Source organism: Hemicordylus capensis, chromosome 3 (genome assembly GCF_027244095.1).
Source record: "Hemicordylus capensis ecotype Gifberg chromosome 3, rHemCap1.1.pri, whole genome shotgun sequence".
In the NCBI taxonomy this organism is placed as follows: Eukaryota; Metazoa; Chordata; class Lepidosauria; order Squamata; family Cordylidae; genus Hemicordylus; species Hemicordylus capensis.
Window position 1 is genome coordinate 298,801,798 of NC_069659.1, and position 15,372 is coordinate 298,817,169.

General features: G+C 41.1%; 1 protein-coding gene across 7 annotated transcripts in view; it reads right to left on the reverse strand.

Moving 5' to 3' along the window:
• FARP2 (FERM, ARH/RhoGEF and pleckstrin domain protein 2) overlaps positions 1-15,372 on the reverse strand; it is a 138,496-nt gene that overhangs the window by 47,912 nt on the left and 75,212 nt on the right. For all 7 annotated transcript variants that reach the window (XM_053304708.1, XM_053304704.1, XM_053304706.1 and 4 more), the window contains 4 exons: positions 12,016-12,179; positions 11,765-11,833; positions 9,174-9,231; positions 4,772-5,024 (listed from right to left, as the gene is read on the reverse strand). In XM_053304708.1, coding sequence (XP_053160683.1) covers positions 4,772-5,024; positions 9,174-9,231; positions 11,765-11,833; positions 12,016-12,179 — 544 coding nt within the window. The remainder of the gene's footprint in view (positions 1-4,771; positions 5,025-9,173; positions 9,232-11,764; positions 11,834-12,015; positions 12,180-15,372) is intronic.

A 15,372-nucleotide genomic window follows, 5' to 3' on the forward strand; every position in this document is an offset into this window, starting at 1 on the left:
TCACTCTGAATGTTTCCCCTGCCGGTTTGTTGACCCTGAAGCTATCATCAGTTACTTACTGTAATCTGCTACTCACATTAACATTAAAAAAACACACACACACACCAAAAAATAAAAAGATGGAATGTATGCTAGCCAAGTGTTACAGACAAAAAAGTAGTGTTTTTATCAGCAACATGATTTTTACACAAAAGTTTCAAGCAAACAAAACAAAAGTTCAGCAGAACAGTTTTAGCAACAGGGCCAGCTTGAGTTTTCAGTGGGCTGTCAACAAACTGCCCTCTAGCCTTAGCAGGCCCCAAGTGACTTGTTTTGCCACCACAACTCAAAGGCTATGGGAACAGAAGTGGTTTCAGAGATCAGCAGTGGGCCCTTTCAAAGGCCCTGGGCCCTCAGCAGATGCCCAAGGATACCAGCCTCTGACACTGCCTTGTACTGCAAGATGCTCCTAGGATGAATAACAATTGCTTCTACAGCATAGATAGCTTGAGCAGAACAAACAGCTGATGAACTATTACAGCTTTCTTAGCAAAAGTAGTGGGGTTCCCTATGAGACCCCAAAAGATGCCCTCACCCAAGGTTATTTCTTTCTTTCCCTCCCTAGAATAGAGTTAAGGAACACCTTTCTATTTGATGATAGAAGTTGAAGGCCTTTCATGAGATCTGTTGTCCAGAGAGAAAGTACACTTTTGGGTCCTTATCATCCAGATCAGAACCTCACTGACCACTCCACTGACCACATCCTGAATTCTTAAGGACAGTTACAGAAGTAAAGTAAAAGTCATGCTATCGAGGCGGTGTCGACTCCTGGTGACCACAGAACTCTGTGGTTGTCTTTGGTAGAATACAGGAGGAGTTTACCATTGCCATCTCCTGCACAGTCTGAGATGATGCCTTTCAGCATCTTCCTATATCGCTGCTGCCCGATATAGGAGTTTCCCATATTCTGGGAAACACACCACCGGGGATTCAAACCAGCAACCTAGGTTCCCTAGGAAAGTTATTTCCCTGCTGTGTCATTAGGTGGCATGTTACAGAAGTAGCAACATGTTATTCATCATATTTCCTTTCAGACCTGCACATCAGTCCTAGCTTTAAACTAACATTGCCCTGCTAATACACAGCTTGAGATCAAACAGAAGTTGAGCAAAGTGTGAAATGATTAATTTTGAATCATGTTTCACTAAAAGAAAACCAACATTCACATACTCAAAATTGGAGATGTAGTCAATTTGATATTTCAGTAAAATAGTATAAACTATTGCATATTTGTTACAAAAGAGGTACTCATTTTAGGCACCAAATGTTCATGGGGAGAAGTGTATAAGCATAGTCAAATGAGTTTATCTTTTTTAAAGCAATGTTTTTGAAAGCCTTTCAAACCAACCATTCAAATTATTTTAGAATGTTTTAATTTTAAAAAGGCACAACAGATTTAAGCACAAGTGACCCTTAGAAAAGTCTTTGTGAAAGTTGGCAAAGGACAATTGTTTCTGCCCTTGTAGGAAAATGTGTCTCAGAAGCTGCATTTGAGCAACCCTGTATTTAAAATATGCAGGTCCTAAACAAGATATTTATACCTGCAATACCCTCAAATGGAAAGGAGATGGTTGTTCCACCTTATCAACCGTAGCAATCAATTCAACAGGGAATTTTAAACAACAGAAATCACAGGAAGCAGGAGTTAAATGTATACATCAAAGCCAGTGAATCATGATCAATATCTTTATGAACTCCACGTTTGTATTAGCAAAAGATTTGTGCATTCTTCCAATCCAAAATATGTACATAAGCAACATCTTTGTTGGAATTGTAACTGTGCTATAGAGAAGAGAACTAAAAAGAAAAAGTAAGAAGTGTCCTTTTCTCTTTTATAATATGGCACTTTCATGGCATTACCACAGATCAAAAAGAAGCAAATCAATAATTAAAATCCAAAATCAATATAAACTAGGAAAAATTATGCTTGAAGTACATTCCCCTATACCCCAAAGCAGCACAGCCTGGCCTTACATATCTAGGATTAGCAGATGGGTTTGCATGTCAGATAGGTGCCAAGAATCAAACTTCTCTTTAGATAACCACTAGAGGGGCAGAGATGTCAGACTTAAAGAAATACGGCCTCCAACAATTGTGCTCTGTGGTGTGTATGACAATTATTTAACTGCATCAGACAGATACAATCATCACTAAGTATTTCAAATACAAGGGGCATTTCACCACAGCTATTTTAACAATTCCCAAGGAGAATAGATTATATCCATAGAAAGTCTCAGAACAGAAAGCAAACTAAATTAATAGGTAGCCCCAAAAGGTAATCACTCCATTATGCTAAGCTGTACATTGAGAAAATAAATCTAATAAAAGTTTGGTCAGAAAGCCTATAAAAGTGGTTTTTTGAAGAATATCAGATTTTGGAAAATAAAAAATGAATATTAATAAGCTTCTCACTGGCTATAAAACTTTCTACTCATTTTGAAGGAAATTCATTGATTCATGCATTGCACTATCTTCCCCTTTATATAGGCACAGTTAAGAAATAAAGATACAGAAACCTACAGAATACTCTCAAGATACAATCCTTTCAGACTCAGACCTGACAGCATTTAGTTTACTTCCTGTACAAGGTTTTTCATTCAGGCCTTGTAATCAAGAATCTGTTCTCATCAGGAGACCCAAAAAGCAGGTTTACTAACTCACTACCATCACTACACAGTCCTCCAATACAACCTTGAAATAGGAATCATGTTATGTGCTCCCTTCACTCTGGGACTTGTATATACAGTATTCACATTCTTCTAACATTCATATGGTCAATTTCTTGAAATCAATACAACTTTAAATCAATTGTTGCAGGTTTCTTTCTGCAGTATAATTGATTAAATTATAATTAAACAACTACATGAAAGCACAACTAAACTAGCACCTTTTCAAGATTCCAGACATACCGTGTTTCCCCGAAAATAAGACAGTGTCTTATATTAATTTTAGCCCCAAAAAATGCACTAGGGCAATTAGCGGTACATCAGAAATTACTGCTAGGTCTTACTTTTGGGGTAGGTCTTACTTTCGGGGAAACAGGGTATATTGTCCAACTGCTGCAAAAAAGTAAGTTGTTATTCGAACATGTGCCATAGTTCAGAATTTACAGTGATGCCCAGTGATGTATAGGTGCATGTATGCAGGCTCTCTAAAATGTTGCCTTCATTTTGATTCTCGAAAATATGCAGCATATTTTACTTGCATACAGACCTGACATATTTCAAGGTCCTTTCTACTCAAATTCTATCCCTCCTTATTCCTATCACTACCACTTTGCAGACAATTTACATGTGTTTGTTGCCAGTTGAAGAGCAACCTTTAGGGCACAATCATGCCTTCACGTCATGATCATATGGTGTTAAAGGCAATTGTTGGCTATGTCAGGCTGAGTTCAACAAAGTCAGGTGCAAAGAAGAGTCAGCTGCAGTCCACTGTCCTTTGCCATATATGTGCTAACAATCTTCTGAGGTTTACAAGTTTATAACATGTAGTATATTAGTAAAGTAATAGTGGTTTATATATACCATTGATACCTACACTTCAGCATAATGAACCTATTTATTGTTCCAGGGGTAGGGGAGTGAGGGAAACAGTCAGAAGTATGAGGAGAAAAGGAAGTCAGCTAGAGTTGGTAAAATTTAAAATTCAGCCACTGGATGAATCAAGTCAAACACAACTACATTAAACCTCTTCTTAAAAACCTGATTCTAGACAGCATATATTAATGTGCCATATCAATCAAGAGATTAATGGCTTGTGTGTGATTTTTCTGTTTTGTCTTCTTGAGTAAGATTCTTTAGATTATTCTGAAAGTCAAGAGATAAATTCTCTCCAGTAGCTTGAGCAAAGGGATTACTGAAAAACAGGTTTATATCTAATGGGGCTGCAGTTTCTGAATCCCATGAGTCATCAGAACTGCTAGAGTCTTCTGTAGTGGTAGGTGGATAGCTCAGCTGTTCCAACTGGTCAATAATATCAGTGAACTGAAAGGCTGAGCTTGACTCAGAGCGAACAGAATATGCTGGGAAATTCACCATAGAACTAGCTTCAGAATGATTAGCAGAGTTATAAGTGTGCAAAAATGGTGTACCGTTTAATGTCAAATTGTTGAGAGAACTACTTTCAGAACGGTTATTTATTAATGAACTGGTTTCTGAAGGACTCAGAAGACTTTGCATTCGACTTGCCTGAGCTTTAACTTCAAATAATTCAGAGGTATCTGATGGCTGCTCATTCCCATTGAAATCACTTTCTCCTTCAAAGTCAAACTCATCATCCATGTTCATGTCTACTGCTTCTATGGAATATCTGTCAGGACTTGACTGAGAAGATACCATATTTTGTTCAAGAATGTCTTTAGTTAAAGCAGGTGACTCTGAGAGACGCCTAGTTAGATCTGACTCCTGTAAATCTAAACCACCATACAAGTAAGAAAATGCCTCAGATCCTCCAGCAAAAAAGGAGATATCTGCTGGATCATCATCAATAAACTCTTCTGAAAGCTGCAGCTGGGAGTTGACTACTTTTACAAGTGGGGCACCCCTACCTTGATGCTGGTGCTCCTTAGCTGCAATGGACATACCTGTGGTAAAGTCATCCTCATCATTGTCATTTTTACAAAGAACCCTACCATCTTCATTGCCATACTTCTCTACTGCTACATCTAAGCCACAGCTACTCTCAGCACAAGTGGGGCTGCAGTTTCCTGCAACATTATAAAACCCAACACCTTGGAATGATTGGAGTATTGGTGATCCAGGCTGCTGTGCCACTTTCTTCCCAGTTTCTTCAGATAGCCCACTATTTGCTTCTGCTGTTGAGCTCCTTGTATGTGATATTCTGGACTCCAGAAAGAAAGGACTGCTCTCTGTGAAAGTGGACAAGCTGGCAATGTTTGTAGATAACACGTTATCCGAATGGAAGGAGGCATATGTGCAAGCATTAGGCCCAGAGGTTCTTAACCCTTCTGTAAACGAGGCACTCTGGGAGAAAAAGAAAATAGGTTGATATTAGACTAACTATGTTCACACACATCTAAGCATGGATGCTTGAGCTGTCAGATAAACATGTAAAAAAAGTTGTCTATAGGAACATTACATGTTGTGCATGCAACATGAATCAGCAATTTCACCAAGATATCTAGTGTGACATGGCAGTGAGCACTTTGAGGCTCACTGTTGCCTATTAACCAGTGTGGTTGACATTACTGCAACACATGGCTAAAGGTAGGTAAGGTTAGGAGCGAGCATTAACAGAGAATCCAAGTATCATATACTAAAATTTTAATATAATCATAATAAAGTCATGTGAATAAAAGACTCTGCAGTTGCATAAGTTGTAATAATACTGGCTCAATAAAAAAAAAAGATTTGTGTGCTTCAATAAGGTTTATACAAAATAATCATTAAGATAGTCTATGTGCAACTGAAAAGAGAGGTCATTTCGAAGATATCTCATTGCTGGTAAAACAGGATAAGTACAAGTGGATATTCCCAAGATGAAGTCTCATGTAATAATTATGCCAGCATCTGATGAGTCCTATATTCTCACTTTTACATTAGGAGCCTTGAATGGCGAAATAGAACCTAGGTCCTAGTACCCCAACCACCAAATTTTGTTTCAAGCAGCCACCCCAGAGTTTCCAGTTACATGGTAAGATTTAGTACTGCTGTACACTTAATAGTCTCCAGACAAACTCTGCAACACCTTTAAAAATGTTATTGGATGATTAGCTTTCATAGGCAAATTGTGGTGGCTGTATGTTGTGTGTATGCAGACGCATCGGCTGAAGTACAGTGACCAAAGAAAAGGGAAGACAACATCAGCTGTCAGAATCTGAGTACAGGTGGACCAGTACAAAGTCACAGTTTCACATATCTGTGTGTGTCTAATTGACACTGACCTCATTATCTGCGGATACGAATAGGTTAAAACTCACATATCTGTGGTTCCTAAATGGCTGGAAATGACCTTGGAAGTCATTTCCAGCCTGTCAGCGTTCCTGGGGCGGGGGGAGGAATTCTCCAAGGCAAACCTGCCCTCCAGCACTAAGTTCTAGGCGTGGGCACGGCCTCAGAGCTGGGGAAGGAGCGAAGTTCATTCACTCCCTTCTTCTCCTATCAGCAGGAGCAAAAAGGTCTCCGCTCCTCTCTGGGAGACCGTCAGACCAACAAGCCTGTCCCATCTGATCTTCTCATTCTTGGCAGCCCCTGGCTTAAATAGAGCCCTGCATTTCAGACACTCCTCCCCCCTTTCAACCTGCTCCGTCTTCCCTGGCTGGGCAGGTGCAATGGCCAGCCAACCCCTGGCACCCAAAAGGGAGTTGTTCCCTACCTCCACTCCCTTCCTTAATATCCCTGCACCCATTTTCAGCTGTGGAGTTCCTATTGTTGCTGTTCCCTCTCTACCAAGCTACTGTCTCCAGGGCTGTCCCCGCCCATCCCCTGGCAGCTGTGGCACGTCTCTCTGAATCCTCCCTGACTCCTGAGAGATAATTACTGGTGCTGCCTTGGCGTTTGGAGCCTCCAGCTTCTCTTGGCACTCTGCCATTTGGCACTCTGGGTACACAACCCCATCTTGCAGGGGAGGATAGGAACTCCTGACACAGCCATTTGTAAGAAGCAGCCATTTTGTGGCTCATTTGCTTTTTTAAAAGTATTTTCCCCATGATTTTTCATGGGAAAGTGAGGAATTTGGGGTGGGGGAGCATTCCTGGACAGCTGGACACCTGTGGAGCATGGTAGGGTACTTTATTTGCCCCCCCCACAAACATTTTTTGCTCTCTTTGCCAGCCTCCAGGAACCTAGCCCCCCAATCCCATTGACTTCAATGCCCATTATCTGTGATTTCCCCAGAGAACAGAACCCCTGCAGATAACGGGATTCACCCGTATACATGATATAACTCCCATCATCCTCAGCCACAAAGGCCATGTCTGGGGATGATGGGAGTTGTAGTCCAACAACATCTGGGGGCCCAAGGTTAAGAAACCCTGCACTAGCGCATCAAATAATATAAAATTTAAAAATAGCAACACCAAGGCTAGGTTCAGAAATAACATGAAACAATAGTTTGTTAAGTTAAACCATAGTTTGTTTTAACAATTGAACATGAGCCTTCCAAAAGACAGTGTTTTTTTGGGGGGACAACTAAGCAGGATCTGAAACTATGGTTTGAAGCCATGGTTTGTGTCAACTGCAGTTTGTTAAATCTGAATTCACAGACCATTGACCAACTACAGCTAGGAGGACAATTAGTCTACCTCATGAAGCAGCTGTATCATGGAGACTTATGAAACTAATTCCTGAATAGATGGTAGATGAAAGCAGAGAAGCAGCTCCAAACAACAATTATACAACTGGAAGCTTAAACCCTGGAGTGAGTTCTTGACGGTGGTTAGCATAACCCATGGTTTTCTCATTACATCTGAACCCAGCCAAGTGAAAGACAGTCAATCTCTGTTGAGAAGCATAAACAATCCTTACTTAAGCTATAAGATAATGTTAAACTGGAGAAAGCCAGGCAAGTTGAAATGATCATCCACTGCTTTCTATATATTTTTAACATATGTTTTGTGTTCATTCCCCTATTCCCGGGATTCCCAAGCTTTGACAAAAGTACCCCTTCTTTTGCAAACCTTTCGCTCAGGTACCCCGGGTGGTGGGGAGAGCACACACACATTTAAGTGTTGCATTGTGAGACAGGCTATTCTAGTCACTGGCTTTATATCTATACTATGTTATTCATGAGCACTCCCACTGAAGTTAACAGGACAAGTTTATGTGCCCTGTTTATTTCAACACGAGTCTCAGTGCTAATTTTCTTAAACTTGTCAGTCAGGCTGAGGGGAGGGCTTTAACACATAGCCAGCCAATCGGGAGCAGAGGAGGAGGGTCTTTACCCTCTTCTCTCCCCTTCTGCAGCAGACGCAGTCTGAGGATGTGTCAGCTTCAAGCCAGTGATCCTCAGATGAGTGACAAATAGCGCAGCTGCCATGTGGGGAGGCAGGAGGGCCCCCAAGTACACCCTGGGTGTCCTCAAGTAAGTACCCCTAAAGGTATTTGTACTCCCTTGTTGGGAACTCCTGCCCTATTCAGAAGCCGTCTTGTTTGATGTATGAATACAGCAGAGGGGCATTTTTGTGAGTGAATAACATAAATTAGATGATATGCTGGTGAATGACCTCTTTCATAGCATGGCTAATGATGGTTACCCAATAATTAGTGTTGTCAGAGCAGATGAAGAGGGACAGCTGAAAAGGGAATTATTACAAGAATAGGTTCCCATGTCTCTGTTGAGAGGTCTATGGCTGCTAGTAACTAACTGTCCCAGGTTAGGACGTTGCCTGTACACATGCGAGGGGGGAGGGGGGGAGAATCTTCCAAGGATTACATGAGATAACTAGTTTGTTTTAAAATTCTGACTTTGAGAGGTGACAAAGCTCACATTAGTAATACAGCCAAATAAATTAAACATAGCAATAGTGCAAACAATCTTTTGTCTCAATGCAGATTCAGACAAAATCTTAGTTTATTTCAGAGAAGAGCTTTATTTGATGTACTGATAAGTCTTGTCTATAATAAATGAACTTCCTCCAGATGAAAGAGATGATGAGATAAGGACCAAATTCTGGCCCGGAGCCAAAGAACTGCAACTAGTTCTACCAAGAGAAGTTTGAACTTGTGTCTTGAATAGCAACCTCCCATGTCACATGAGAAAACTCCCTTGAAACCAAGTGCAGTTTCATAAACAATTTGTGGTATAGCATGGCAGTCTGCCATTCAAAAAACATTTTTAACATGACAAATAACAAATATTTTATCTTGCTATTGGGGGGAAAACATTTTTAACATAAAAATTTATTAAACAAAACTCCACTGGAGTTTCGCACTCCATGCACCCAAGGCCTTGGGCACACCTAGAGTAGTCCTTCAAATTTTGTCACACAGGTAAAGTTTTGCCTAATGTTCTTTTGTCTTGCTCTGGGCACCAAGCTCATGAACAGTAGCAGTCAGCAATGAAAATAAATTGCAATTTTAAAAAAAATCATTCATACTACAGAACTAAAAGGCTGACCTTCATAATTTGGTTGTGAAAGTAACATTTTGACATTCTTTAATTTCAGGACTAACCTGTTTGGGGACATCAGTATTCAGGGTGTGAGCAGACATTCTAGTTTTGCTATGCCTCCTGTAAAGAAATATGTTATAAGAACCCAAGAAATAATCTGCACTTCATCACATTTTAGCTATATACAAACAAGTAATTTTAAGACGAACTGATGGAGCCTGCTTTCTACTTCTTTTAACACAGCTACTCTTACCTAGGACTCCCTCCCAGTGCTGTAAACTTGGTTTGTATCCAACTGTCAGCACATGGATTACAAAGGGGTGTTGCCTATTCTTTGAGTGGCTGCCATCTTGAAACAAGATGGTAGACCAGCAAAAAGGTACCCCTGCTGGAGTCCCATAGAGCCCCCATGCTGTGAATTTTGCTTGTATCAGACTGTAAACAAAAAATGTTATTAGATGAGGGGACACACATAGACATGGTGATCCCATAAACCTCCTTCCCTTTGGAAAACAGGCAAATAAACCATCAGAAGCTATTCTCAAAGACAAATCAGAATTTTACTCAAGAGGAAAGCTTATGAACTCACAAAATGTATGAAAAAATGAAATTGTTCATACAGAGAACGTACAAAACACACAATGAGCCCTTTCTCACAATCGGTGAGAAAGGGCTGCACAGTCAGTGAGAAAGGACTACAGGGTGAGCTGGGAGGAGGCCTTGATATGCTTACCACCGCACAGATGATCCGGGCTGCTGGCATGAGAATGGAGATCATGCGCTGAGACATGCAGCTGCCCCCTCAGGCAGCTCGGAGGGTCAGGAGCCGGGGTGCATCGCCCTGCTCCCTGGAATTCCCATAATTCACTGTGCGGGTGCGCAGTGCATTATGGGGATGCCCCTGATGCTGGCTAGGATCCCTGCAATCTCCCAGCCGTGGCTGTAAGCAGCCAGGGCTGGCAGATTATCCAGAAAAAGAAGTTACGGGAGCATTTACTGCCTTCACCTAGTTTTGAAGGGAGAATTTACTCCCTTCACCTAGTTCTGAAGGCAGGCTCCAGTGCAGGATTGTCACCACAGTGCCACCGGGAGCCAAGCTGCTCCCAGGAGTGTTCCCTCTAAGGTGTGCGCATGAGCCTACGCTCACAAGTTCTTTGGTGTCCGCTCAGTTAATTTTAGATTCCGCTCAGGTTGAATCAGAAAGACCCCATTCTGAATGCACATATGCACACACTGCCTTGATACTCCTGCCCAGAACAAAACTCATTCCGCACACAGATAGCCCAGTTTCCTCTGTGTGTGAGAACAGTCTCTTTGAATGGTTAAACAAAGAACAGGTTGGTTTCATAAAAAGGTTTCCCCAAAAACCTTAAATTTTTATCAGGTGGCCAGATGCCCAAGGTTTTAGTACATATCCTCAGACTGCTGATCCTGAAGCAAAATTATACTGGAAACGCTCCACTTGAAGCTGAAACCGGACTCTCAGACTTTTGGCCTTATTTATATCTACAAGAGCAGGAGATAATCCTAGTCTGGCAGGCTCAGTGGGTAGAAAAACCCCAGGGACTCAAGTCTCAAAGATGAACTAGCAGAGGTAGAAGAAAACGGGATCAACTTGAACCCTTAATTGGATATTTTGAGAGCACAATACTTTAATAGGGAAAGCAGAGAAAGAGGGAGGCAAATGTATCTCAGAATGCAAAGGATTTCCAACTACATAAGGGCAGAAGAGTTGTCCATGTTAGAACACATTAAAGATGTTTATTTATTATATTTCTATAATACCCACTCAAAATATCTCTAGGCAGCTTACAAAACAGGCAGCTTCATATGTTTATAGATACCCAACACACGTTTGCTTTTTTCTCTCCAAGGTGAGAAGACTCTCAAACAAAACAAAAAATTACTATCACCTAACAACTGATTCCCATATGTAGATGACTTTAAAAAGGGCTTAGACAAATTCATGGAGAACATGACCATCAGTGGCTAAGGGCTACCTCCAGTTCAGAGGCAGGATGCTTCTGAATACCAGTTGCAGTGGAGCAACTGCAAGAGATGGGCCTTCATCTCCCACTTGTGGACTTCCCAGAGGCATCTGGTGGGCCACTGTGGGAAACAGGATGCTGAAGTAGAAAGCCCTTGGGCCTGATTCAGCAGGACTCTTCTTATGTTTTTATATTATCAGTGTGCACAGCAACAGGCAAACATAGAGAGGTTTACAACATAGGAATAGACTGGAAAATAAGGTACATGCAGCCAATGCCTACAATTGTCATTACCCGGAGCTAAAATCCAGTTTACTACAAACCTATTATCTTCTTGTCCTCCAATCTAATGTGTTTAAGATGTGCAAAATGGGAGGTAACTATTGGTCATTTCTAACAAGGCATTTCCTAGTGCCAAGTATCTGGAAGTTTTCAATAAATTCAGTAAATCTGGGAAATAGTCATGTCTAGCTCTGAAACTGAGAAATAATGTCTTGATGGGAAGACTGGTTTTAATGTTCAACAGTTTGAAATTTCTAGGAAAAATGATAACACAGCAATGACCAATTCTGAACCAATAGTTTCAACATCACAGAAGAGAATAGGGGAGACACAAAACATTCTGTAAAGGAACATTAAAAGTACTTCATGTATAAAATTATTACCTTTCATATGGAATTTTTTTCAACCCACTCTCTTTAACATAATCTACCAACTGTTTTTGCGTACGCCCACTGCAAAACAATAAGAATAGATGTTACAAAAACACCTTCACAAAGTATATAAAATTCTGGGCTTTAAGCAAAGGATTTTTGTACTCAAGAAATAAGATCCTTAAATTTAAAAGGAATTACTTAAAAGCATTTCTCTCCTGATTCCATTTTCCTGGATCAAAACAAGCAGAGTTATATCATACCTGTATCTGAAAGAAGACCCTCTGCTGAAGAAAACTGCTTTTGACTTTGGTTTTGGCTGATCAAATAGCCTGAAGAAAGCATGATATTCAACACAGATTTTCCAGAAATTTTTGCACTCATCTCTACTACCCAAAAGGAACTCCAGCGTATCCTGATATGGACCCTAGAAATAAAATACAGTTGGTCTCAGATATGCTACATCTATCTATATAAGGTTAGATAGGAATAACCAGTACAGTCTAGATCAGGCATCCCCAAACTGCGGCCCTCCAGATGTTGCTGAACTACAACTCCCAGCATCCCTAGACACAATTTTTTGTGGCTGGGTATGCTGGAAGTTGTAGTTCAGCAACATCTGGAGGGCCGCAGTTTGGGGATGCCTGGTCTAGAGAATTTGATCCAGAATACCCATGAATTATCTGTCAATAAGAGGAACTCAACATTTTAAAATAGTCTTCACTCCTGGCAAACTACTGAAAAACCCTTTCTCCCTTATAAAGGAGAGCTGGTCTTGTGGTAGCAAGAATGACTTTCCCCCTTAGCTAAGCAGGGTCTGCCCTGGTTGCATTTGAATGGGAGACTACATGTGAGCACTGTAAGATATTCCCCTTAGGGGATGGAGCCGCTCTGGGAAGAGCATCTAGGAAGAGCATCTAGGTTCCAAGTTCCTTCTCTGGCATTTTCAAGATAGGGCTGAGAGATTCCTGCCTGCAACCTTGGAGAAGCCACTGCCAGTCTGTATAGACAATATTGAGCTAGATAGACCAATAGTCTGACTCTGTATATGGCAGCTTCCTATGTTCCCATCTCTTGCTATCACAGTTCAGACACAGGTAGAAAAATTTGAGCTATTACTAAAAAAATTAAGCAAAATTTGCACAGAAGAAAAGGATTGATTGATACATGAGCTGAATGCCAGCAGAAGTGGCATTTTGTGAACTTGCAAATAAGTTCACAAAAGTTACTGGTCCACAAAAAATTTTACTAGTCCACCTACCCATGCATACCCATTTGTGACACACCAACAACTTATACACACCTCATCCCAATCAGGCTACTGCCAGTTTACAAGCCTGGCTTCTACTGAGTGTAATAGCACCTTGGCATACTGTACAAGCAATTGATATTTGTAATCGATAGACTCTTATAAAGTTCTGCCTCCATTTCCAATCACTCTTTTTCAATCAGACTACGTTAGCATTATTCTTTCCACAATGCACATGAACAAACGCAACTGGTATATGAACTGAGAACCAAATTTCAAAGGTAACTCCATTGGGACTGCTAAAACACTAAAATTAAGAAATGATGAGCACTGAAAATTTACCACAAAGTATTAGGAAGCTGAGGACAGACATAAGCTTTCCCTCCAAATGTTCCCCCTCTGTTTCTGACTGTATATTAAATGATCTCATACATTATATAGATACAAGTCTTTGAACAGTCAGAAACATACTTAATTTGTCTTGCTTGCTACACACCAACTCTTTCTATAGAAAAGAACTTCCGAAAAAACATTCAGCCCTCTCACCAACATACTGTGCTTGAATATAATAGTGTAAAAATGCAGGATTTGTTCAAATGGAAAAGCTCATTTGAAACATATTGAAGGTTTTAGTACCAGGATTAACTTCTCTTCTGTTTATACTGTAAACGTTGCATGTTCAAAGATCAACAACATGGTTTTTAAAACTCCTTTAGATATAATAGGTGTCAAAGGAAATACAAAATCTTAAACATAGATTTACAATTAACACAAAGGTTTGGGCATCAGGAGTGAGCTACATAATCACAAGCACTCTCTACACACCTCCCTCAAAGCTGGTTTCATCATGACATATGACCATTTGCTAACCCAGTTTAAAACAGAACTGAGAATACTCCTTAACACACTTTAGGAACCCGGTTTCAGTGAATTAAAAAACAATGTAGTAGCATACTTGGCTTCATTTGCATCTGGAATGAAAACGGTCATATGTAATGCTGAAACAAGGTAGAGAGGGCAGAGGGAAATGTGCAAGCAAGGCATACGAGATTCTAGAGTCTGCTCCCAATCCTTTAACCCCGGTTTCAACTATAAGCCTGAACTGGGCCTTAGAAATATAAAGTTAGAATTTCAGGAAACCAACATTATTCCTAAATGAAAGTAAAATATATCACTGGAAGCATTTAATTTTGGAATTGCAACAGATTTAGGAGCTTTGGTAACTTGAACTTTTGCCCTATTGGCAACTACAGTGAGGGAAATAAGTATTTGATCCCCTGCTGATTTTGTCCGTTTGCCCTCTGACACAGAAATGACCAGGCTATAATTGGAATGGTAGGTTTATTGTAGCTGTGAGAGACAGAATAACAACAAACAAACCCTCAAAAGCCCAGTGCCCAAAAGTCAGCGATGGATTTGCATTGTAGTGAGGGAAATAAGTATTCGATCCCCTATCAACCAGCAAGATTTCAGGCTCCCAGGTGTCTTTTCACTATATGCAGGTAACGAGCTGAGATGAGGAACACCCTCTGTAAGGGAGTGCTCCTAATCCCAGCTTGTTACAGTACCTGTATAAAAGACACCTGTCCATAGAAGCAAGTAATCACTCAGCTTCCAAACTCACCACCATGCCCAAGACTAAAGAGCTGTCAAAGGATGTCAGGGACAAGGTTGTAGACCTGCACAAGGCTGGACTGGGCTACAAGACTATCGCCAAGCAGCTTGGTGAGAAGGTGACTACAGTTGGCACGATAACTCGCAAATAGAAGAAACACAAAATAACTGTCAATCTCCCTCGGTCTGGGGCTCCATGCAAGATCTCACCTCGTGGAGTTGCAATGATCATGAGAACGGTGACAAAGCAGCCCAGAACTACACGGGGGGAACTTGTCAATGATCTCAGGGCAGCTGGAACCATAGTCATCAAGAAAACAATTGGTAACACACTACGCCATGAAGGACTGAAATCTTGCAGTGCCCGCAAGGTCCCCCTGCTCAAGGCAGCACATGTACAGGCCCGACTGCAGTTTGCCAATGCATATCTGAATGATCCAGAGGAGAACTGGGCAAAAGTGTTGTGGTCAGATGAGACCAAAATCGAGCTCTTTGGCATCAACTCAACTTGCCGTGTGTGGAGGAGGAGGAATGCTGCCTATGAGCCCAAGAACACCATCCCCACCGTCAAACATGGAGGTGGACACATTATGCTTTGGGGGTGTTTTTCTGCTAAGGGGACAGGACACCTTCACCGCATCGAAGGGACGATGGACGGGACCATGTACCGTCAGATCTTGGGTGAGCACCTCCTTCCCTCAGCCAGGGCATTGAGAATGGGTCGTGGATGGGTATTCCAGCATGACAATGACCCAAA